Here is a 26621-nt window from a genome sequence, read left to right on the forward strand (position 1 = left end):
TAGAGGGAGCACTATGTATACAGGTGTGGAGGCATCAGAGCACCAGTTTCCTGTGCCTGGGAACATATGGTAGAGGCAGTGCTGTGAGGAGAGAATTGGAATTGGCAGGCTAGAGCCAGATTACAAGGATTTTGTCCTAAGGAGTTTTAATTCTGTCCAAATGTGATACAAAGGCATTACAGGGTTTTTGGCATAAGAGCCATGAGGTTTATTTTGGTGCTTTAAGAAAAAATTTCTTGTCTGCAAAATGGAAAATAGGGTAAGATGGGATTGAGATTGAAAACAGGCAATAGTTGTATGTGTTGTGGGGAATTATTCATTCAATAAATGCTGTATTTTATTTAGTATTTAAAATACCTCATTCAGAAAACTCAGGGAAGTAGACTGATTTTGTAGCTCTTGTCCCAAAGATGCTCACTGTCTAGTGTGTGAGACAGAAGAAATCATAAACTAAAGGAGTATAGGAATGCTTACTTTCAAAGGATTTCATCATTTACTTAATGTAAAACAAAGCAATACTGAACAAAGTGTAAGTGCTTAGCAGAAGTTATTTTGAAAACAGTAATCAGATTTGATCTGGTATATTTGTAACCTGTAATAATATTTAGTCTTTTATTGCAAAGTTTTATTGCCAAAATAAGACCTACCAGTTGTTTTGAATGGCTAGTAAATAATCAGGCATACTTGAAAACACTGTTTGGTTTGCTATTTGATTGTTTTAAAGGTTTACCTTACCGGGACCTGATTGTACCATTACTAGCAGCTTTTCTGACCCTAAACTCTCTTTGATGATGTTGGCATCACACAGAAGACATTCATGATAACACACATAAGTACCAATAGCTAGACAATAAAGTGATACACACACACACACACACACACACACACACACACATGCATATACATATATGGAAGATTATAGTGCTTGTAGCTCTTTCTTATATTCTCCTGGCTGTGTCTTCATAGGTATGATGAAGATAACAGGATTGGTGGGAAAGCTGTGTGTTGGTTGCCCTCAGGTATCTTTAGCAGGGATCGTTGTGTTACTTTCTCTTGTTGACCTTCTCACATTACTAAGTGCCAGTATTCTTAGGTGAGCTGGGGTATATTGTAGAACAAACAAACAAACAAACAGTTGAGGCAAGCTACTGAATTGTTTTTGAGCTCATTTTAAGATAGCATGTATTTTTAATTGGAGTTAAAGCCCAGAGTAAATTTTTACTTTTATTAAGTTGAATCTCCACTTTGGTGGAAAATTTGGTTATTTTCTGTAAATCTCTTGTTCTAAAATTAACTCTTCATTGATGGGAGAAAATGTTGGATATTTTTCTAAAATAAATCTAGACAGTGTTTCAGGATAACATCTTAATGTTTAATGGTTACATGCATTATAGACAGCTAATGAAGAGAGTTAAGATCTTATTTATGTTCATATTAGCAGCATCATTATTTGAGTCTGTTATAGACTCAAATTGACATTACCAAGAAGTAATTGTGATTCAGTGGTTTGCATATATTTAGGGTTTAAAAGGTTTGTTTTTCTAATACAGTTGCATAAACAAATCTTTCTTGCTTCTATGTTTTATATCAGCCTAAGCTATCTGAGTATTTTGTTTAGTTTTAGTACCCCTAGAAGTCAGAATTTAGTGGAGTAAGCCTTGGCTTGGATGGACTTGTTATATCATATCAGATTCTGGACAGTAATTTGTCAGGCTGGTTGGAAAAAATATATATATTCTGATTTTTTAAAGTTTCATTAGAAATAATTGATTATCACATTTACTTTTCTTAGAAATTTTTCTCAGCATTGACTTTTTGTTATATCTTTAACTTGGAATAAAACATAATTCTAGTTGACATTTATAAAATATTCGGAACAAAGTGAGGTTGGATTACATTGTTTTCTGTTACCAAATGAAAAGGACAGGGTACTGGAGCAGATACATACAACTAATTTCACCACTAAACTTACAGCTCTTGAATACTAGTTGTATGTCTTTGGGTGAGATAGAGAACTATTAACCTTAATTTTCTCATCAGGAAATGGAGAAGTAGTGACAGCACCTATTGTAGGGCTACAGGATCATTGGGAAGATCAACTTAGATAATGTATATGAAGTGCTAAGCATAGTGCTTGGCATCAGCAACAGCAGCAGATGCAACAGCATCCTCCACTCATCATGTATCATCTCCACCTTCATTTCCCTACTTCAGGCCTTCATCAAGGCTTTCATCAGACTTTCACTGTTTTTTGCAGAACCTTATCATCCCATTCTCCATATTGTGATCAGTGACCTTTCAAAGCACAAATTTGATCACACTTCCTGCTGGCTTAAAATGCTCCATTGACTCTTCTCATTGGCAGGATAAAATTCAGACTATACTATATATATTGTTTTTATGGTGTTCCATTACTCTTATTTTCTGTGGATTTTGTGAAAATTAGTATTTATATTGGTTAACAGGATATAGATGTAAATAATCTGTTTAGATATTAGCAGATATAAGGCTAACATTAATGGTTGATGTGTACTTCACATCAAGTTGCAGGTCTTGGATAGTTCACGGAAGGTGTCTTTTTGGCTTTGTTTTTGCTTTTTTTTTTTTTAATTCAAGTTTCAGGGCTCTTTGGATAGTTTGCCTTGTAGATTTACTGCTTGAACTTTGAAGACTGAAGAACAGGGACCTCACAAAGGGAATGTAATATAATGATAATAGAGAAAATATGTATATATTAGGCTAGATGTTATTGTTAGGGATTTCCTCAAGAATCATCTATGTATTGACTATAATGTATATTTATATCTTATTGCATCAAACAGCATTACTGCATATTGATGGAAATCTATGGTAGAGTGCCTGTTTGGAAACCAGGGATAAATGGTTGCTATGTGAGTAAAGTCATCAACTGCCAGCACAGCCGAAAGCAGAAGAAATGTATAGCTATCTACCCACAGCCTATCACTTTCTTTCTATTCCTAGCCATCTCTATGGGCTTCCCAGCCCTTGACTTTTTCTTCCTGTAAAGCGGATTCCTTTTTACCATTCCATTCTTTTTGAAGTACAAATGTACCCCAAATTTTTAGATAGTATTTTAAGCTTAACTTGAATTAATTATTTCCAATTCTATTTGTGGACAACTTGTTACCTTTAATAGTTAATAGTCTGTGCCAGAGCCACTTAGTATCTAGTCAGCAAACAAGTACAGATTAAGTGCTGAAATTGAGAGCGTTTAGAAACTCCTTTAGCAATTTGATCGTACCTAAACATTTGTTACTGCATTTTACAAAAGTAACAGTCAGCGGCAGATTGGAAATTAAAACCAGAACCAGCAGCTAAAACAAAAACCCTGGTCTTTCACTACAGTACGTTTGAAATGTTCTGGTTTATGTTGTTAGGACATTGCAGACTCTGGATTTACTTGCATTCTGACAGCATGACACTTTTTGTCAGAGTAACAAGGCCAGGCAGGTAGTTTAAGATGGTAGGCACAGTACCAGGTGGGAAGTGAAAATATACTACACTGCTGCCTCTTCTGAGACAGCCATGCAGTGAGGCACCCAAGCTTCATGGAGAGGCTGTCTCCAGTGCTCAGTCCTAGTCTTTAAATGCTCCCAGCCCTGGCCCTGGACCTGTGTGGTACATGAATCTTTAGGTAGTTCTGGTGCTGGCTGTTGAGCCCCTCTCAAGCTGTGCATCTTAACACTGGAGGCTCCACATCCAAGAGGGACACACTGTCCGTCCCCACTGTGCCTTTTCTGAATTCCTGGCCCACAGGATCTGTGAGCATAATAAAGTGAATGTTCTTTTATGCCACTAAGTTTGAGTAATGGTTTGTTACGTAATTGTAGTATTGGGGAAAAATCCCTAAAAATTGGCCTCACCTAGAATTGTGATTTAGAAAAAAACACTGGTGAGTGAAAAAACCTTGTCCTGCCATTGGTGTGTTGCTTTTTAAGTCATTATAGTATTTTAACTTTGTAAATACATGTAAAAAGGTAGTTAATAATTTCATGTCATATTTAATTGCCTAGGTATGTGTGAGTTCTAGGCTTCATATTTTATGAACCTTAAATTATGCTTAGTGCATTATATACATGGATGTTTTCTTAGACTAATAATGTATCCAGCACTAAGCTACAAACATCTCCAGACTTTACTAAGAGCCAAACCCAAAGGACCTAATTTTTCAGAACTAGTCTCTGTAAAATACCATAAAAAGAGACTGTGTAGGTTCCTTTTAGCCCACAGTTTTATTAGAATATTATTAGGGGCATTTCTAAATTTGAATGATCTTAATATACTCTGAATTTTTGAAATATTAGATGTTTTATCTAATTGAGCATTAGTAAACTGAAGAAGTTTCCTCTATTGTAGGGTTTTCATATTAAATCTACATTGTTTTAAATTAATTTAATTTCTTTGCATATGATAATATTACTTTTTTGGTACTTGGATCTGTAGATGGATATAGCTTTTCTTAGAATACTAGAACACATGAGCCTCTTTTTCATTTTTGCTGTTATTTTCTTCCTCTTCATTTAATTGTCCGTTCACTTACACATTTATTAACCATAAGATAAAATAATAAGTGTCGGCCGGGCGCGGTGGCTCAAGCCTGTAATCCCAGCACTTTGGGAGGCCGAGACGGGCGGATCACGAGGTCAGGAGATCGAGACCATCCTGGCTAACACAATGAAACCCCGTCTCCACTAAAAATACAAAAAAATTAGCCGGGCAGTGGTGGCGGTGCCTGTAGTCCCAGCTACTCGGGAGGCTGAGGCAGGAGAATGGCGGGAACCCGGGAGGCGGAGCTTGCAGTGAGCCGAGATCGCGCCACTGCACTCCAGCCTGGGCGACAGAGCGAGACTCCGCCTCAAAAAAAAAAAAAAAAAAAAAGTGTCATTTATTGAGCATCTGCTATGTGCCAGGGACTATGCTAGGTGCTTTGCATACTGTTAATTCATTTTATTGTCTGCAAATGCAAAGTATATATTATTTCCATTTGACAGATAAGGAAATGAGCTTGTATATTAATATTTGAATTAAAGCAAAAATAACATAAGGTTGTTATTTCTAAATGGTTTTTGACCCACAAGTCTAGTGCCTCGTATATAAATACCTGTTTATCAACAAGAGAGCCACATCTGACTTTACCCAAGTAGCTAAATTACTCAGATTCATGTATTTTCATTTAATGGATCAATTTGTCCATTAGTACTTTCTTTAACCCTGGCAGAAAAATGTTTTTATAGTAATCCTAACCTGAGTTTCATGATGAAATACTGAAAATAACTCTTGGTTATTAATGATTTAATGCTAGTAGTATAATGGTAACTTTATTGAGGTTTAAGAGGGAGGTTAATACTGGGGTCTGGAATCTACTCAGTTAATCCCAGCTCTACGCTGTGCTAGCTGTGTAAGCTTGTCAAGCCTCTTCAGCTTCCTTATCTGTGAAATAGGGATGTTATAACTGTACTCTGAGGTAAGCTTATTTGGTTTTTTAATTATGTGAGAAATTTTACTAAACTGGACATTTTTTTCTTTTTTGTATTTGTAGGGGCTAGCTTGGGCTTTTAGATGGAACTAAACTGGGCAATCTTTGCAGTTGTATTGTTGATGTGTGTGGCACTTTTTCTCAGAATTCTCATTATTTGTTCATTTATAACAGCAGTAGTCTTATGCTTTATACTAACTTTTTAAAAATTGGCTTTTCTCTGTTTTTTTTTTTTAAAGGGGCTTTGAAACACCAAAAAGTTAGTTCTTTGAACATTGGGCATCTTAAGTATGCTTATTTTGAGCTTAGTCTTCAGTTTAATATGTGTCGTATCTATAAAGATTTTAATGAGAACAGGAAAACAACTGTATATATTTGAATAATTGTACAAATTATAATTGAAAGAAAAATTCCATGCCAAATTAAAACTAATGTTAATTCTTGTGATCATTTTTTCTGAGATCTGATGTTTTTATTTAGCATAATGGACATCAACTTTATGATATTGGAATATACAATAATTTTTCCTTTGAAATTAATAATTAATGTTGATTATGGCTTTACTTAGAATTTAAGCAGGTTTCTAGCCCAGGATCTTTGTATGTGTTGTTCTCTCCTCTTGGACGACTCATCCCTACTTTCCTTGCATTTCCTCTCATTAGGGCTCATGTAAACACCATTTCTTCAGAGACGTTTTCCCTCTACATTGCTGTACTCCCCACTCCTTGTTTTTTCATAAGTCGATTTCTTTCATAGATTTTATTACAGCTTTAAGCCACATTATTTGTTCTTTGTACCTATTTGTTGTCTACCTCTGCCCATTATAACTAAGCTTCACAGGATAGAGGGCAATGTGTCTTACCTACTGCTTTCATATAGAGTGACTAGGAGAGCGTAGACAATGCCACCAGCAGTCAATGCTCAGTAACTATGATGAGTATCAGTGAAGGAAAGAGGTAAGTAGCATCATCCCAGTTTTATAAGGGTCACACAGCTGCTCAGTGGTAGGACTGGAATTTAATTCCAGTAGTCAGTCTAATTCCAAACACTTTGTTTGGACCCAGGAGAAAGCAGTTTTATATATATTCTCAAAATGAATCATTGCCGTAATCCTGTGATAAGAATCATTACTCACATTTTACAAATGAGGAAACGGGTTCTTTGTGACTTTGTCAAAGGTGCATTACTGCAAAACTAGAGAAGCAGTTTATTTGGCCTCAAGCTCAGTGTTCTCTAGTGAAAATCAGAGATGGCTTTTATAAGCTTACTTTTGGTGTATTGTGGAGTCTTTTTCTCTGATCATTTGAACTCAATCTAAATCTACCCTAATGTGCTTTGATGCATACTTCTCTTAAAGGAGGAAAAGTAAAGGAGTACATTTTCTATTTCAATCTTGCAGCCTTAGCTAAGCCCAGGTAATGGTGTTAAACAGGTAGCAATTTTGAACTTGGAGGCTTATTTCATTCCCAGTGTTTTCAGTAATTCTGTCTTTCTTTCAGCAAATATTTACTGAGTACCACTTATTTGCCTGATTCTATCGTAGCTAAGCACTGGAGAAAACAATGCTGAGCAAGACTCACACCCTACTCTCAACATAGTAACTATGTAAAAAATATTTAAAGCAGCCTTTTCTTAAAAAAATGTAATACTGAAATGAATGAGATACCTGTAGTCACTAAACTGGAAAGATGCCCATGAGATACTGTTCATTTTAAAACTGAATTGTAGCCCATGAGATATAGCATGAGTCTACTTTTTTTGTTAAAAAAGAAAGTGTATGGGTTGGGCGTGGTGGCTTACGCCAATAATCCCAGCACTTTGGGAGGCCGAGGCAGGCAGGTCACCTGAGGTCAGGAGTTGGAGACCAGCCTGACCAACATGGAGAAACCCTGTCTCTACTAAAAATACAAAAAAATGGCCAGGCATGGTGGCACATGCCTGTAATCCCAGCCACTCAGGAGTCTGAGGCAGGAGAATCACTTGAACCTGGGAGGTGTAGGTTACCGTGAGCAGAGATTGCACCATTGCACTTCCAGCCTGGGCAACAAGAGTGAAACTCGGTTTCAAAAAAAAAAGAATGTGTATGAATTATATAAAAGAGAGTAACCTGCGAAACTGTGAATAATTACTATATCTGGAAGTGGGATTGGATTAAGCAGAAGGTGGAACTTTCTTGTACACATTTTTCTAGTGATAGGATCAAGAGTATTTTTTTTCTTTTTAAATATTTCTTAGCATTTTTAATATAGAAAAAATTAAAGGATGTAGAGAAAATTTTTATATGGAGAACGTTTATAGATATACTATATTTGAAGTGAAAAACAGAGTATGATTTTGATTTTCTGATGTATCTGAATTTTCTCTGTAATATGACTTTCATAATATGACAATAAAGAAGTTTTTATTAAAGCATTCTTCCTGCCCTGTTTTCATTAAGAATCAAATAAAAACAAATAAACAAGAAAACTAAAGCAAGCTAAAGATCTTAGCTAAAAATGGGAGTTGGTGGTAGTGGGAATGTATAAATAGGGAAGCACCTTATTTTCTGATTTTTGGTCTTTCCTGATGTGTCATCAATTAAGTTTATTTGCTGAATTTTAATGCTAATAATGACAGCTAACATTTATTGGGTGCTTATTAAAGCCAGATACTGTTCTAAGTACTTTACATATGTTAATCCTCCGAGGTATGCTCTATTATTACCCCATCTTAAAGATGAGGCTCAGAAAAGTTAAATATTTTGCCTAAGGTTACAGAATTAGTAAGTGGCACCCCTATGATAAAAAGCTATGTAGTCTTTCTTTTGCTATTTCTAAGTGCCAGTTTGTGAGCTCTAAATACCAATCCAATTTTCAATAGAAGTTTAGGTTTTTCTGCATTAATGGAAAGAGATTATTAATTTTAGGTCGGGATTCTGGCAGTCCCAGTGTCCAAATGTATTTTTCAGCCCCATCAGGGATTGTGAAAGAGCCTTTGTGATTTCTACATCTCACCAGAAATGAACAGATACGGGTGATAAAATTGAAGCTAACATGTTGTTTGTTACATTCTGGGTTCCCCCACCCTGCCCCGGCAGCTTGGTATAATGGAAAAATCCTGGGTTTCAGCTTCAGTTAGATTTCAGTTTAATTCTGGCTTCAGCATTTTCTACCACAAGCCTTTAGTCGAGTCACATTCCTTTGTTTCTTCACTTGCAAAATAAAAATGATAATACTGCCCTTTTAGGATGGTTGTGAAGATTACATGAAATGATGTAGGCAAAAGACCTTTAACATAGAGTCAGGCGTATAGTAGGATCTTAATAAATATTAAGGCATTTCTTCAGGTAGGTGTATCAGAATAAAATGAGGATTAGCCTTGGGAAACAAATTCTACCTGATTTTCTACTATAGAATGCAGGTACAGCTGCTGCTGGAGAATATTCTGCAAAAAAAGTGTTAATATTTTAAGATGCCTGATTAATTTAGTACATACTTATATACAGACTTAAATGATTTGTGACAATTAATAAGTTAATTCTTAATTATTCGTTTAGTTTTTATTTATTTATTTATTTTTGAGGCAGAGTCTGGCACTGTCTCCCGGGCTAGAGTGCAGCGGCACCATCTCTGCTCACTGCAGCTTCCACTTCCCAGGTTCAAGCAATTGTCCTGCCTCAGCCTCCCGAGTAGCCGGGACTACAGGTGTACACCACTATGCTCAGCTAATTTTTGTATTTTTAGTAGAGATGGGGTTTCACCATGTTGGCCAGACTAGTCTTGAACTCCTGACCTCAAGTGATCCACCCACCTTGGCATCCCAAAGTGCTGGGATTACAGGCATGAGCCACAACACTGGTCCTGTAATACATTTTTCTATCTTTTTTTTTTTTTTGCTAATCTTTTCTTTTTTCTGCTATTTAATGTTAAATGTTACCCATTTCTACTTGTGCTTTTTTTTTCACCTTTTCCTTTAGGCTGATTAAAAAAAAATGTGATGCATTTTACTCTGCTGTCTCTACAGAAAACTATATTAATATATTTATTAGAGTGATTGCAGACCTGACCTGTGCTGCCCCTTGCTATCTAATGTAGTTTAGAATTATGATGTCTTCTTAAAAAGGGTAGACGAGAACAATTAGATTCTGACCAGGGAACCAAGGAGCTGCCTTTTCAGTTGATTTGGGATATATTCCTTAGTTTATTTAAAATTGCTTTTCTGGCTGAGCACGGGGCCCACGGTAATCACAGCACTTAGGGAGACCGAGGCAGGTGGATCACCTGAGGTCCGGAGTTCGAGACCAGCCTGGCCAACACGGTGAAACCCAGTCTCTACTAAAAATACAAAAATTAGCCAGGCGTGGTGGTCTGCACCTGTAGTCCCAGCTACTTGGGAGGCTGAGGCAGGAGAATTGCTTGAACCCGGGAGGCGGAGGTTGCACTGACCAAGATTGTACCACTGTACTCCAGCCTGGGTGACAGAGTGAGGCTCCATCTCAAGAAAGAGAGAGAGAGAGAGAGAGAAGGCAGGCAGGCAGGCAAGCAGGAAGGAAAGAAGGAAGGGAGGGAGGGAGGGAGGAAGGAAGATTGCTTCTCCCACAGTTTAATAATTGAGTATGTTTATTATGTGTTTAATAGATGAGCTCAGTTTCAAAATACTGACTTTATATATGACTTTATGATTTAACTAACCTAAGATAAAAGGTATTGGGCTTAAGGAAATCCAGGAATGGATGATGAATCCAAGAATGATTGGAAATCCAAGAATGACTTCTTAAGTATTTCATTTTCAATGAAATGGATATATATGAAAACTATCTTCTTTTAAAAACACAATTTTCAGCTGGGCACAGTGGCTCACACCTGTAATCCCAGCACTTTGGGAGGCCTAGGCAGGTAGATAATGAGGTCAAGAGTTCGAGACCAGTCTGGCCAACATGGTGAAACCCCGTCTCTACTAAAAATACAAAACTTATCCAGACGTCGTGGCAGGTGCCTGTAATCCCAGGTACTCGGGAGGCTGAGTCAGGAGAATCACTTGAACCTGGGAGGTGGAGGCTGCAGTGAGCCAGATCACGACACTGCACTCCAGCCTGGGCAACAGAGCAAGACTTTGTCTCCAAACAAAACAAAACAAAACAAACAAAAAAAAACCCCACAATTTTCACTTTCTACCTCTGTGAGTTTATTTTACTGTATTAAGGAAATTCTTTTTTTTGAGACGGAGTCTCGCTCTGTGGCGCAGGCTGGAGTGCAGTGGCGCAATCTCCGCTCACTGCAAGCTCCGCCTCCTGGGTTCACGCCATTCTCTTGCCTCAACCTCCCTAGTAGCTGGGACTATAGGTGCCCGCCACCACGCCCGGCTAATTTTTTTGTATTTTTAGTAGAGACGGGGTTTCACTCTGTTAGCCAGGATGGTCTCGATCTCCTGACCTCGTGATCCGCCCGTCTCGGCCTCCCAAAGTGCTGGGATTACAGGCGTGAGCCACCACGCCCGGCCTCTTTTTTTTTGAGGCGGGATCTCACTCTGTGGCCCAGGCTGGAGTTCAGTGGTGCGATCTCGGCTCACTGCAGCTTCCACCTCCCAGGTTCAAACAATTCTCCCACTTCACCCTCCCGAGTAGCTGGGATTACAGAGCCAGGCCACCAAGCCTGGCTACTTTTTTCATTTTTAGTAGAGACAGGGTTTCACCTTGTTGACCAGGCTGGTCCGAACTCCTGACCTCAGGTGATACACCTGCTTTGGCCTCCCAAAGTGCTGGGATTACAGGGGTAAGCCACTGCACCTGGCCAGGAATTCTTATTTTTAAAAAATAATTTTCTTTGTAAATTTTACTCTCACTATGTTATCTCAGCATAGTAATGGAAATGAAATACGTTCATTATTAACAAAATTACTAGTTTTATTCTATAGTCTAATGTACATCATCGTCAGTTCAGTAACTGAAAATAATATTTTAAGTACTAAGTGTAATGATTTTTCCTCTTTACTATCAGCAGTTTCCTAAGCTTGTTTATTTGTTAAATAATAAGCTCTTCAGGAATTTGTCATTCTCTTTTCTAGGATAGTACTTTTGCTGTAAGAAGGTTGGTGCATGAGAGTGCTTGAGTACATAAATGAAAGTGTTAATTGTTAGTAAAAACAATAATAAAAAATTAGAAATTCTTTAAGTAGATTGGATCTGGAACAAAGTGAAAAGATCTTATATTTTCCTATTAATATAGTTCTCCAGTATAGTTCCATAGACCCATAGTACCCCTTAATTCTAAATTGTAGATTAGGAAATTTTTTATATTTTCCTTTTAGAAGAATTGAAATCAAGTTCTGCCACATCTGCCAAGCCTGGTTGAACTTTCATTCTGTATACATCATTATTCATCCTTCATCTGTAGTCCAGGATACTTAGTTACTCTCATCATGACTTAATTTTTTCCCTACCTCCTGATTATCATAGATATTAGGGGCCCTCACTGGAATAATATAAGAAAAAATGGATCCCTAAACAGCAGATCTGAAAAGCTTACTCCCCAAATACTTATTTATTCAATGTACTATACAAGGGACCTTACTTTACTTCTCTCTGTTAAGCCTCATAACACCTATATCATAAAACTATCTTGGGGACTATTGATAATGTATATAAAATGCTAGTGTGGTCTATCTAATACATAGCAGATAATCAACAGGAGGCAACTGCTGCTTTTATTCTCTAAAAATGTCTGGAACAAAAGCCAATACATGCCTTCTGCTGAAAGTGCTCATTTGGGTCCTGATTTTGGTCACTGTTGTTCTTCCTGGAATCTTTACTTCTGAACAGTAAACAACGCCAGCAGAAACTAAAAGTGATCATTTTTCTTCTCTCTAAAGAAAAATTTAATATTGACTGCTTTTGTTAAAATAAGACATTATATTATGTTTATTAGGCAGATATTCTTGAGGGAAAGTGTTTTTTTCTTTTTTTAAAGATCTCTCTTATGGCCTTGGCTAATATTTGAAATGTTGTATCTTAGAAAAATCTTCATTCTTTGTCACAATTAAGGGGTGGTTTGACTGGATTAATATTTTCCTTAGAAAATATTCCATAATTTTAAAGGTATTTATAGCCTTTTGACTTCTAGCTTCCATTGGTTCAGTTGAGAATGGGTTTTTTTGGACCACTTTGAGTCTTTTTTTTTTTTTTTGAGATAGAGTCTTGCTGTGTCACCCAGGCCAGAGAGCAGTGGCACAATCTCATCTCACTGCAACCTCCATCTCCTAGGTTCAAGCGATTCTCTTGCCTCAGCTTCCTGGGTAGCTGGGATTGCAGGTGTGCACCACCACACCTGGTTAATTTTTGTATTTTTAGTAGAGACAGGGTTTTGCCATGTTGCCCAGGGTGGTCTCAAACTCCTGGCCTCAAGCGATACACCTGCCTCAGCCTTCCAAAGTGCTTGGATTACAGGTGTGAGCCACCATGCCTGACCTGACCACTTTGAGCTTTGATCTTTAATCGTGACCTGTTTTGTCACTCAGTAACCTTTAAACGTTTATTCCTGTTGTTTTAAACAATCTACCAGATACCTTTTGGCCTCCGGTGGCTGTTTGGAAATGTTTTGGGGAAAGTTTTGACAGTCAGCATGCCTGGGGATGCTGGGGGAGGGTCCTTTTGGCATTTTGTATCTGTAGGTCAATGAAGTTAATTTTCTTGTAGTTAATTTCCTTGCAACAGAGGGAACAGTCTCACCCAAGATGTCAGTGGAGGCTCTCATTGGAAAAGTTGTAACCCTGGGGAAATATAAGAATAATTACAGCTGCATGTTGATTATGATGTATGATGAGAGAAACAAGACACATACACCAAAGACCAATGAGTATGTTTGGTATGTTTGGTAATCGTGTTATAGACATGCTAAGTGAAATTATGGAGGAAGAAAGTATAAGTGACATGGTACAAACTGAAACAGAATAGAAATCACTATGTGAAATATAGCCATCAAAAATTATCTATATATATTTATCATGTTACTTCTTGGACATTATAGGCACTGTTATGCTTAGTAATGTTTCTGACACTTTTTTGGTATTTCCACTTTTGACACTTTTCTGTATTTCCAAGTAGTCCCTACTCTTAGTTACTTTGACAGATCAAGAAAATTAACTCTTTTGTATAGTAGGATATCTATGTGTAACATAAACTCTTTTTTTATAGTAGGATATCTGTTTGTAACATAAACACGTAGCAATTCCCAGATCCAGAAAGATTTGAAAAGAAACATTTTTGCTAAGGCTAGAACATGACTGATAATAATAGCTATATATTTCTAAATTAGAGTGGCATTCAGAAGGAGTTGATCAGGGTTGTACTTGTGCAGTTTCATAGCTGTTTCTGAGTTAGCAATTTGCAGATCTGTTTCATTAATGTTTTAGGAGATGATTTACCAGAATAGCATATGTAGGTAGCTGTATTATAAGAATTTGGATTATCCACCATTTTTCTGTGGTCCATTTTACTACTTTACTTTATTAATGTTGCTGACTAAGAAAACTGTACATTAGAAATGCAGGACTCCAAGGAAGCAGAGAAGGAGTAAGATAATGATGTAGGAAGATGGAAGAAGATTTTAGAATAGTAGTTTGATAATTTTGTATTAATAGAATAAAGCATTTTGAAATAATTATTAATGCAGAGTCTTCATCTTAATTTGCATATGGTATACTTTTACCTTTCAGAACCTAAATCACAGCCACAGCAGCTTCATCAGGGACAATACAGATCGTCAAATACTGAGCAAAATGGAGTAAAAGATAATAATCATCTGAGACATCCTCCTAGAAATGATACCAGGCAGCCAAGAAATGAAAAACCGCCTCGTTTTCAAAGAGACTCCCCAAATTCAAAGTCAGTTTTAGAAGGCAGTGGATTACCTCGAAATAGAGGTTCTGAAAGACCAAGTACTTCTTCAGCATCTGAAGTATGGGCCGAAGACAGAATCAAATGTGATAGACCGTATTCTAGATATGACAGAACTAAAGATACTTCATATCCTTTAGGTTCTCAGCATAGTGATGGTGCTTTTAAAAAAAGAGATAACTCTATGCAAAGCAGATCAGGAAAAGGTCCCTGCTTTGCAGAGGCAAAAGAAAATCCACTTCCTCAAGAATGTGTAGACTATAATAATCAAAAACGTGGAAAAAGAGAAAACCAAACATCTATTTCTGATTATTTTTATGACAGGAAATCACAAACAATAAATAATGAAGCTTTCAGTGGTATAAAAATTGAAAAACATTTTAATGTAAATACTGATAATCAGAATCCAGTTCGAAGTAATAGTTTCATTGGTGTTCCAAATGGAGAAGTAGAAATGCCACTGAAAGGAAGACGAATAGGACCCATTAAGCCAGCAGGACCTGTCACAACTATACCCTATGATGATAAAATATTTTACAGTAGTGGGCCCAAAAGAAGAACTGGGCCAATTAAGCCAGAAAAAATACTAGAATCATCTATTCCTATGGAGTATGCAAAAATGTGGAAACCTGGAGATGAATGTTTTGCACTTTATTGGGAGGACAACAAGGTATGGATGCTTTAAAGATACTATAATATTACTAAATGTTACATTCTAGCGGGACTTTCTAGAAGCTGTCACTTTGGAACTATGAGTTTTTTCCTACTATCGTACCTGTTTAAAATCTTTGAACAGATTTATAGATATATGAAGGATAAACAAAATATTTAATATTTTTATGGATGCCTAGGGACAATCTGTCCCATAAGATTTGGTTAAGTTCAGTTTGGCTTTAGCTTACGTGCCAGAAAAATATTGTAGAAATAATTATGTGAAGTTGAACTTTATTTTACTTATCATCAGCTGAATTACATATGTTTGCTTTTCACTCTGGTAAAATTACGCTGATTCACAAGGAAGAAAATCAGTTGAGTGGCACAAAATGAAATTCTGCAGATTTTCAGTGAAAGAAAATAGTACATATTCAGCCTACTTTTTAAAAAAGTTAACATGTAAGTTAATTATTTATCTTGTAATGATTTAAAAATTATTAAACCATCGCTTCTCGGCCTTTTGGCTAAGATCAAGTGTAAAAATTATTAAACCAATTTTTAGTTTTATATTATATGGTGGCTTAAGGGAAAGAGAGAAATTGTAGGGGAAAGAAGGAAGGAAAGACAGAAGATGAGGGCAAGAAAGAGTACAGTGGGTCAAGTAAAAGCCTAGCCAAGAGTTAGAAGACCGGCACAGTGAGGACAGGAAAGGGAAAGGGACAGAGAGACCATCAGAGAGAAGGGGACTTGGCACATTTTTTTTCCTTCTGCCCAACCTGCTCTTCTGTCAGCTAGTCTTCTCATCCTTGAGGGCTTGGCTCAAACCTCACCTCCTAGAAGAAGCCTTCTTTGACCTGCCCCATACTTCTACTTACATTATTCTCTTAATCAGTGCCTTAATCACTTTTTAAAATTTATCACAATTTGTAAATATTTTTTGTTTTGGTTCTTGAATTGGTATCTCTTTGCACTACCATGATATTAAGTTCCTTGAAGGCTGGACTCTGTCTATCTGGTTTTCGTCTGTAGTCTTGCTTCTTTCACAGTATAGGGACTTCATAATTATTTGTTAACTCTGTTAGTTAATTGTGGAGAGAGCACTTATATATGATGAAAGTAGGATGGTGAGGGGATGAAGACAATAGCAAGGTAATAAAAATGTATGTAAGGGAGTTACAGAGCAAAAGGTCTGGGAGGATGTGAGAAGCAACTCAAAAGAGGAAAAATATTCTAAATAATTTTTTGTTTGTTTGAGATGGAGTTTCACTCTTGTTGCCCAGGCTGGAGTGCAATGGCATGATGTCAGCTCATGCAACCTCCACCTCCCAGGCTCAAGCAATTCTCCTGCCTCAGCCTCCCGAGTAGCTGGGACTACAGGCAGGCACCACCATGCTGAGCTAATTTTTTGTATTTTTTTTAGTAGAGACAGGGTTTCACCATGTTGGCCAGGCTGTTTTCAAACTCCTGACCTCAGGTGATCCACCCGCCTCGGCCTCTCAAAGTGCTGGGATTATAGATGTGAGCCACCGCACCAGTCCAAAATAAATATTTTATAGGTTGCAGTTGATACAGTAAGGGTGTGCCTATGAGAGTATGTGGCTAAAGGGAATGGTATAAGTAAAGGTAACTGAAGATTTCAAGGAATTGAAATTCACACTAGGGATTTGGGTGGATCCTTTATTAAGGATGCTATAGGATTTGGGGTCAAGAACCAGGCCTTCTTGTGTTCATTAAATAATGAGGTATAAGCAGAGTGTTAGATGTATAAGCAGAGTGTTAGATGTTGCCTGATGATAGAATAAGGAGTACAGAGTGAAACAGCTAGATGGCCTAGGCTTTTAAGGTTTTTGTGTGAGTGGGATGATGATTGTTTAGAAACAGCATCTCTGTCACATCTTTACTTAAGCCTGGAAGGAAAGGAGGAGACAGCACTGTGTGTCTTTTCTTTTTCTCTGGAAAAGCAAAAGCCTGGTATTCCCAGGAATACCAGCAGATTTGGAACTATTTCATGTGGCCACTTCCTGGCTATTAGGAAGGCTTGAAACACAGATGCAGGTGGTCTTCACTATCCAGATTCTTATTCTTCCAACTCAGACCACTTAATTTCCAAAATTCAGGAACTATTTGTTTTGAGTAGTGGGAGATTCATTATATTTAGCTATTTCTCCTTCATGGTGGAGGCAAGAAAAAGTGAAGTACTTGGAAATCAGTGTTTATTGAGCCAACAATAGCTACCTTAGAAATAATAGTCACTATATCTGATGCTCCCGTGAGAGGTTAAGATGAGGATGGAAAAGTGTTTTCTGTATTGGATAATGTGGGGTTATTGGTGACCTCGACAAGAGCAGAAGTAGGAGATTGGATTCACCAAGAAATGTTCAAAATGTTTGAAAGGCTTGGTAAGTGACTCTAGCTTCATTTCCATAGGAGAATATGGAAATTTCCGGGAAGTTCTTCCTTTAGACTGCTAAACTAGTTCAGCTATTTTTTCCTCAACTGGAACATTACAACAACCTCCATATTGATTTCCTTGCCTGAAACTTTATTCCCTTTAAATTTGTCACCAGTATTGCCACTACTGTGATCCTGGTCTTAGACCATGTCATTCCTTCTAGTTAAAGTCTTCACTTGTAGAATAAATATAGATTTTAGCCTTTTTATTGGATATATATCCCAATAAACCCAGCATGATTCATGCTATATCTTAAATTAACATGTTTGTTTAATTTACCTGAACTGGCATAATTTGGCAACTCAGAACAATTTACAGAACACAAAAGTATGGGGCTAAGAAATAAAGGAAGAGGGGAGAGATCAGAAGGTATAACAAGAACTCTAAGATGAGGAAAATTACAGCATCATGTCTCTAAACTTGCTAACATTCAGACCTGAAAAGGAAACACCATGAATTCACTAACTACCTTTGTAATATTAAATATACTAGTTAAAAACCAACTATTTTGAGGGTAACTCATTTTTTAGAAGGATGAGAAAAAAATGAATTTTTGTTGCCTTTAGTATTTTCTAATTCTAGCGAACCTCTTAAGAGTTACTATTATTGGCTGGGTGCGGTGGCTCATGTCTGTAATCCCAGTACTTTGGAAGGCAGAGGCGGGCAGATCACCTGAGGTCAGGTGTTCGAGACCAGCCTGGCCAACATGGTAAAACCCTGTCTTTACTAAAATACAAAACTTAGCCAGGCGTGGTAGCACGTGCCTGTAATCCCAGCTACTCGGGAGCCTGAGGCGGGAGAATCATTAGAACTCAGGAGGCGGAGGCTGCAGTGAGCCGAGATTGCACCACTGCGCTCCAGCCTGGACGGCAGAGGAAGGAAGACTCCATCTCAAAAAAAAAAAAAAAAAGAGCGATACTATTAGAGTAGATAGTGTTATACTATAATAGAGCATTCAAATACCTTAGCTTGAAGAAAACATTAACAGCAATTTGTTCTTTGTTTCCATTTCACATTTACTAAGCAACATTCAGACCTACAATTTGTGTCCTGAAAGGGATGATCTGTACTGAAAGATTACTCCAATCAGATAATTTATTCCCAGTTAATTTAACAGATAAATAGAGCTATATATTAGTTATTTAACAGATAAATTTTAAAATTGTAGTTAAGCAATATTCAGACCTACAATTTGGGGCCTGGATAGCATGATCTGTACTGAAAGATTACTGCAACAGATGACCTATTCCCAGTTAATTTAACAGATAAATTTTAAAATTGTAGTTATTGGCCAGACACAGTGGCTTATGCTTGTAATCCTAACACTTTGGGAGGCCAGGTAGAGAGGATCACTTGAGGCCAAGAGTTTGAGACCAGCTTGGGCAACCTAGCAATACCCTGTCTCTGAAAATTTTTAAAAATTAGCCAGGCATGGTTGTAGGCACCTATAGACCCAGCTACTCAGGAGGCTGCAGCAAGAGGACAACTTAAGCCCAGGAGGTTGAGGTTGCAGTGAGCTGTGATCATACCACTGCATTCCAGCCTGGGCAACAGAGTGAGAACTTGTCTCTAGAAATAAAGATAAATAAATAAGTAGATAAACAATTGTAGTTATTAAGTAAAGCAGTTCCTTGTGAGTTTGTAAATATGCATCAGTTCTTAGAGCCTGCTAACACTAAGGAAACTGGTAAGTCTCTGGACTTGCAATGTCTTTAATCCTATAAATACTGGATTTAAGTGATGGGCTTAGCTTCTTACCTGACATTCCTACTTCATTCCAGCCACTTGTGATGACTGAAACAATGAGCCACCTTTTTTGCATTTTTTTTTTTTAGTCAGATATTTCTGTTTTTAAAATAAATTACTCTATAGTTATATATTCTGATTAGTATAAAGAATTGTTGGCTGGGCACAGTGGCTCACGCCTTTTGTCCCAGTACTGTGGGAGGCCAAGGCAGGCAGATTGCCTGAGCTCAGGAGTTTGAGACCAGCCTGGGCGACATGGTGAAACCCCCATCTCTGTGAAAAATACCAAAAAATTAGCCAGGTGTGGTGGCATATGTCTGTAGTCCCAGCTTCTTGGGAGGTTGAAATGGGAGGATCGCTTGGGCTGGGGAGGTGGAGGTTGCAGTGAGCCAAGATCTTGCTACTTTACTCCAGCCTGGGTGACAGAGCAAGACCCTGTCTCAAAAAAATAAAAAGAATTGTCTTATTAATGTTAGTCAAAGGGCTCCAAAGGTAAGTTTTCCTTCTAAAGAATATTACACATTGGAACACTTTAAGAATTTGCATTTCCCTCAAATATTGCCCTTTATAAATACCAATTGTCATATTTAAAACTCCCTTTGCCCCCTCAGTTTTACCGGGCAGAAGTTGAAGCCCTCCATTCTTCGGGTATGACGGCAGTTGTTAAATTCACTGACTACGGAAACTATGAAGAGGTGCTACTGAGCAATATCAAGCCCGTTCAGACAGAGGCATGGGTACGTGATACATATTCTGTACAAAGGCATAAACTATTTTGAAGAAAATACATAGCTCTAAAGAATTAGATAGCCATACAAAATTTGCAAGTGGAATAATATTTTGAATTTACTTATAACTGGCTACCCCTAAAGTAAGATTTGAATTTAATGCTTACACTGAACTACAATAAAAATGAATGCATTGGAATTACTTTTTTTGTGTAATGTTTTGTTGTATTATGCTTTGGAAATAGGTGCCCTTATTTACATGTTCGCCAAAAATTTCTACGTGTGAAATGGGTGTTTATGCATATTTTGTTTTTTTCCCAGTTTGTTACTTTGAATTTTACTAAATTATATCCAGCAGCTGTCAAATTCAAATCTCTGTTGGATATGCATGTATCATTTATTATTTTAGTTACAGGTGAAATTAAGAAAAACACTTTTAAGTTATATACAATTTTACACTGCATTTACTGCATATATATTGATGTATATATGTACAGGTTAACTATAAATTATCTGTTTGCTAATTATTGGATTAGTTTTGTTACCAAATGTTATGTCAAAGCTGTGTGATAAATTTGATGATGTAACTTAGAACTTACTGGCCTCATGGAGTCCATTTTAGAAAGAACTTATGTGATTGTATATAGATTGATTCTTACATTTAGGCAGAAACAAGAATACAAGATGTATTAGAATGAGCTCTGTGAAGTTTTTCGTAATTCTTTCATTTAGTTTGTGAGTAGCTATTAATAAATTTATTGTTATAAGCCAATATCAACAAATATGTTGGCATTTTCCTAAAATAGCAAAATATTCTAGAAAATTACATCATCCAGACAGTAGCTTTCATCATTGAAGGATACATTGTTTTCTCATGAACTGCTTTTAGTTTTGGTCTTCTAAAATTTTTCTGTCATATCTTCAGTGGCACCCCTTCTCTACCTTCCAGAAAGAGAAATAAAATGGCAACAAAAAAACCAAAAACTCTAATAGTAGTAATAATGTTTTGGGCCATGGATCTTTATTTTTTGGCATTTTGTTCTAGAGAAATTATTTTCTAGATAATTTATTATTTCAACTTTTACAACATAAGATTACTAATGGCTCAAAGTTTAATTAAGAGATTGTTTCCCTAACTCTTATTCTCTAAACTTTAATTGCTCTTTGCCTAAAAACCCCAAATCATCAATATCTAATTTACATCTTTGTTTTCTTGGAGAAACTTGGTGTAACTATATTTTTAGTCTTCCGAGAGGTTCTCATATGATGGCTATTTTCATTCTCTTTTCCATTAATACACACATTTTAATCTAGTTTTGATGATGAAAGTAATTATGTATTGAATCTGTATTTCTAGAAGTTGAGTCCTGGTTTGCTATTTATTATGTTCCCAGTTGTTTTTAGCCGTAGCAGTTAAAGATTCAAAATACAATTCTTATGTTATTTACTTCTTACTTTTTAGAAGACTTAATAAGAGATTAATTTTATTCTTCTCTCCCTAAAGAAAAATTTAGTTTTCTTATGTGGTTTCTTCTCTCCTTCCTTTTGCTGTTCCAGGGTGGCCATAGCTGATGAGCACATTTCTTATTCCTCACTGTAGCTCTTCTATTGAGAGGTGTTTGGTCCTGAAGTGATCATTTGCTTTCTATAGTCAGTGACTTTTCGTATTTCTCCTTTAAGAGTCCTCATTGCTTTATCCTTGATTTTAGGTCTGTATAAACTTAGCTGGAAAATCAATTTATCAGGTGTCACAGCTCATTTAATGATTCTGTTCTGAATTACAGCAATACTTTCATATTCTTCCTACTTATTTATGAATATTTATCTTTTATTATGTCATTTATTAACCTATTTTCTTTTTCTACAATCAACTTAAAAATCTTTTATAAAATATTTGAAATATTTTACAGAAAGAAGCAGGATAGAATCACTGAATCTTTTGGAGAGTCTGGTATTTCTTTTCTCATACTTTTATAATCAAATGGTTGTTGATGTTTTATGAATTTGCATAAGTTACTATAACAAACATCTCTGGATCATGCACATCATGATCAGCCTTTCTTCTTTATCTGCATAAATAATTAACTTAGTTGAGAGAAATATCTCCTCGAAATATAGAGGCCACCAGCTTAATATATCTCGACCTATTTGTATTTTAAAAAATATTTGTGTGCACATAGATGTCAAAAAACCCTGAAGAAATATAGTCTGTGTTGCTGTCAGTACATGTAATGTGGAGTTAGTATAGAATTCTCTTAGCCCCTGAAAGTATTAATGTTGGGGTCTTTGAGTACTTTTAAAAAATTTTGGTGAAGAGGAAACTATCACAAGTTTTAAGTCAATCAAAAATGTACAAAATTATCAAAAAATGAAACATTCACTGTACCAATAAGAAGGTAACTATAACTGATAAATCATACTAGAAAAATTAAAGGGCTGCAAAGCTGCAGGGGAATGGTTAGAGAGGCCTTAGCACAATTATTCTATGGATTGTGGAATTTTTAATTTTTTAACTTGTGCACTATATATGTGCACTACAATTTTTTTTTTTTATTGTGAAATGGTATCTTTTATTAAGATTTATGTTTGTTATTGCCATAAGATTTTGGAAAACTCCTGTTTTCCTGAATGTAGCAGTGATCATTTAGTGAAGATTTTTTTAAACTAGTTTGCAGAAAAACAGTCAGAAAAGCCTGCATATAAGCCAAAAGCCTTTGTAGAAAATTAGTTGCTTGTATTGTCTTTTAAAAGTATAAGCATAAATCATTAAATAAAAAGCATGATATATGAAGTGACTCGATGACTAAGTTAATAGCCCATTGTATGGAAAATTAAAATAAAAATCAAGTTAATACTTTAAATGTAAGTGTTAATGTTTTTCTCATGAAATTTAGAAATTATTTGCCTTAAATTTGTCAGTAGGCCAAATATTTATTTCTCCTTTTCGTGTGGATATATATTTTTACTTCTAGAACATACGCACTTAGGGAGTATATTTTTGAAATATTTTGAAAGTGTTAATGTTGGTGTCTTTGAGTACACATTTATATGGCCAAAATGTGTGTTTTGATTATGATTAAATACTAATTTTCTTCAAAATGATTCATTAAACTTCTGTTGTCATCCGTGATTTATTTGTTCTAGCTAGATTTCACCTGTTATTTTTTGTTTGTTTGTTTGTTTTGGCTGTCTTAAGATATTCTATCTTAGTATGATGTCTTTATTGCAGTGAACTTTCTAGTTAACACACATGAGATGTGTGTTATTATTTAATAATAATAATATCTCCTCGAAATATAGAGGCCACCAGCTTAATATATCTCTTAGCCCCTGAAAGTATTAACTGGATAAATACTCATTATTAACTGCATAAATGCTCTTATTTATCTCAAAAAATGAGTTCTTTTAACATTGTAGGATTTTTCTTATTTTAGCAAAGTAAATGAAGCATTATGGAGTCTCATGTTTTACTAGTAAAATTACATATGGAAAAAAACAGATTTTCTATTTCCTACCACTGTATGAGAAAACTTTAGGGGCAAAGAAAACCTGCTACTTTTGTTTTCCACAGGCCTTTTCCAAATTGGTTCCTTTAAACTCTAAAACTAATTCCAGGAAACCAGCAAAAAGATGCCACAGGCAATTTGGAAGCTTGTAAAATACCCTGGTGCTGCTGGTCAGGCAAACTTTTTGTGTTGTTCCTTCTGAATTGTTCTCCTAAACCTGGGAAAACATTGCTGGGTCCTCATTTTCCATAAATATTCATGACCTGAATTTTATTGAGACTTTTATATCCTAAGAAGTGTTTTAGAGTGTGTTGATACCTAAACTTTCTTTTTAAAAGTTCATAGTATCCACTTCTTGGTATCAGCAAATGATCATTGTTCAGCTATTATTTCAATGATAAAAATGATTATTGTGTAGGTAATTGTTAGTTCTAAGACCTTAACATACAATGCACATCATCTTGGCCAGTACTTCTGGAAAGTAATAGGCAAATTGTTATTGTCTTTTAAGTTGTCATCCTATCTTAAGTGTTTTTCTGTAGAATACTCATTTATTCAATAAATATTCATTAAGTGTCTAGTACATCTCTTAGGTGTCGGGCACTGTTCTAGGTGAGGGAATACGTAAGTCTATAAAACACAAAAATCCCTGCCCTCTGCACAAAGATAAGAAAGTCATAGTTTTTATTATATGAAACAAACTGAAATATCTGATTAGGGTCTGAATTCTTCTTGAAGCTTTAAACAAAATACGAGTACAGAAAATGTTATTTACTGAAGTTTTAATTTAAATAATTATAGATTATTATTCCATATTAAAGATAAAATTAATGTGGAAGAAGAAAGCATAACTTAAAGAATTGTATCTCTTTAAAAAGTTCTTACGGCCGGGCGCGGTGGCTCAAGCCTGTAATCCTAGCACTTTGGGAGGCCGAAACGGGCGGATCACGAGGTCAGGAGATCGAGACCATCCTGGCTAACCCGGTAAAACCCCGTCTCTACTAAAAAAATACAAAAAACTAGCCGGGCGAGGTGGCGGGCGCCTTGTAGTCCCAGCTGTTCGAATGGCTGAGGCAGGAGAATGGCCTAAACTCGGGAGGCGGAGCTTGCAGTGAGCTGAGATCCGACCACTGCACTCCAGCCTGGGCGACAGAGCGAGCCTCCCTCTCAAAAAAAAAAAAAAGTTCTTATATATTTTATCTATTTAAAAAGTAAAATTTGTTTGTAGGAGGGTTTGGGTTCTTTTTTATGATAATTATGTATATTTTCATGTTAGCATACTTTAAAATGAAGGACTATCAATCTCAAGTTTTGGTTTTGAAGTAACTTTGTATACAATTTATTTTACAATGTCATCCTGGGAAGCACATGTGTGAAAGTTACCTTTTCAAATTCAAATAATATTAATAAGCTACAAATTATTCCATCACTATTATAATATTAAAAAGAAAAATAGAACCTTCCATAATTCTAATGAAAAGGGTGATGGAGAGTTGTGATACATATAATAATGAGTTTAAAATGAGTACTAAATATAGGTCGTGTTAGTAATTTTAATGGCATAGTTATACAATTAGGCTCCATCTAGTTTTATTTGATAAAATATCGTAGTAGATATTAAGAAGGATAATTCTTATAAAAACCATTGACCTCAGAGGAAGATTAGAATTATGTAACAGTGGTTTTGCCAGTTAGTATTTAGTAAACAATACAAGCACCTATGTGACCCTAGTCCAGAAGATTTTTCATTTTTACTGATAAGTTCTTAAATAAGTTAGTGGTTATAATTTTTCATACTTACTGGTTAAGGTCACTGAAATACATCTTCTTCTACCACACATATTTTGGGAAACTTTCAGAGACTGCCGTGTGAGCAGTGTTCATTTTCTAATATAAACAAGAGTAAATCAGAAAGAAACCATATGGCTAGTTTAGCGCCATTCAAGAACATAATTTTCAAATCGTGGTACATGGAACTTAGGGATTCCATGCAGTATCTTTAAGCTTTCTTTTAATAAAGTTTGGTTGTATTAGATGGTGCTTTATTTATTTCTTCCTCATCTGTCACCCAGCCTTTTACAATTTTTGTGGGAGGTTGCGGATTATACAAAAACACTTTGCTGGAGATATAAGAACTCTGACACAGAAGGACGGAACATTTATTAATAAATGTATTCCATATGCATAAATGTTACCTTAAAATTTGTTCATATCTAACCCTTAATTCCAAATTCAGTTTGTGATAGTTAAGCCTAATGGAATATTATGAAAAACTTGAGATTTAATTTTGACCTAGCTATATTATTCAGTGGGGACATTTTAATTGACCATTTAAAATAATACTAAGAAAATAATATGCTATTTTAATAACCTGTACAAAATATTGTTTGAATTCTAGTATCTGATAATAACATATTATGATCTATTTAAATAAACTATATGTAAAAACATATTTAAAAGGTTTCTGGGTATTCTGAGTTTTCCTTTATTGAGCAGTGAAAGTATAGATTATATTATTGTTTCATGTTTCTTTTTTCTGAGGGTGAAGTAAATCCCAAAGTGAAATAACATGGCAGGATATTACCTAACACATGCCATCACTCTTTCTAAAGTTATTTTAAGAATAATGCAGCTGTTTCTAACTTTAATTACAATTCATAAAAATTTAAGCCTCAAGTTATTTAACTATTATTAAGTAGACATTAGTTCCACTTTCATAGTTAAACAAATTTGGAAAATGCTAGATTAAAAATATTAAGTATTAGGTTAGCATAACTATTTGAAAAATCTACAGCATTCTTTTTATTTTTCTATTCTTTCTTTTTCTTCCCCCCCCCCTTTTTTTTTTTTGAGATGGAGCCTTGCTCTTGTTACCCAGGCTGGAGGGCAATAGCATGATCTTGGCTCACTGCAACCTCTGCCTCCTGGGTTCAAGCAATTCTTCTGCCTCAGCCTCCCTAGTAGCTAGGATTACAGGCACCCGCCACCACCCAGGCTAATTTTTGTTTTTTTCAGTAGAAACAGCGTTTCACCATGTTGGCCAGGCTGGTCTTGAACTCCTGACCTCAGGTGATCCGCCCGCCTTGGCCTTCCAAAGTGCTGGGATAATGGGTGTGAGCCACCTTGCCCAGCCCTCAGCATTCTTTTTTTTTTTTTTTCTTTTTTCTTT

The 26621-nt window shown here is 36.0% G+C and overlaps 1 protein-coding gene and 1 pseudogene across 10 annotated transcripts in view; both read left to right on the forward strand.

Annotated features, from left to right (window-relative positions):
- Nucleotides 1-26621, forward strand: part of TDRD3 (tudor domain containing 3) — a 198876-nt gene that overhangs the window by 138262 nt on the left and 33993 nt on the right. For all 10 annotated transcript variants that reach the window (XM_015121152.3, XM_015121154.3, XM_077973771.1 and 7 more), the window contains 2 exons: nucleotides 14186-15036; nucleotides 19830-19955. In XM_015121152.3, coding sequence (XP_014976638.1) covers nucleotides 14186-15036; nucleotides 19830-19955 — 977 coding nt within the window. The remainder of the gene's footprint in view (nucleotides 1-14185; nucleotides 15037-19829; nucleotides 19956-26621) is intronic.
- On the forward strand, nucleotides 15525-15595 carry LOC114673641 (U2 spliceosomal RNA; annotated as a pseudogene).

Source organism: Macaca mulatta, chromosome 17 (genome assembly GCF_049350105.2).
Source record: "Macaca mulatta isolate MMU2019108-1 chromosome 17, T2T-MMU8v2.0, whole genome shotgun sequence".
Lineage (NCBI taxonomy): Eukaryota > Metazoa > Chordata > Mammalia > Primates > Cercopithecidae > Macaca > Macaca mulatta.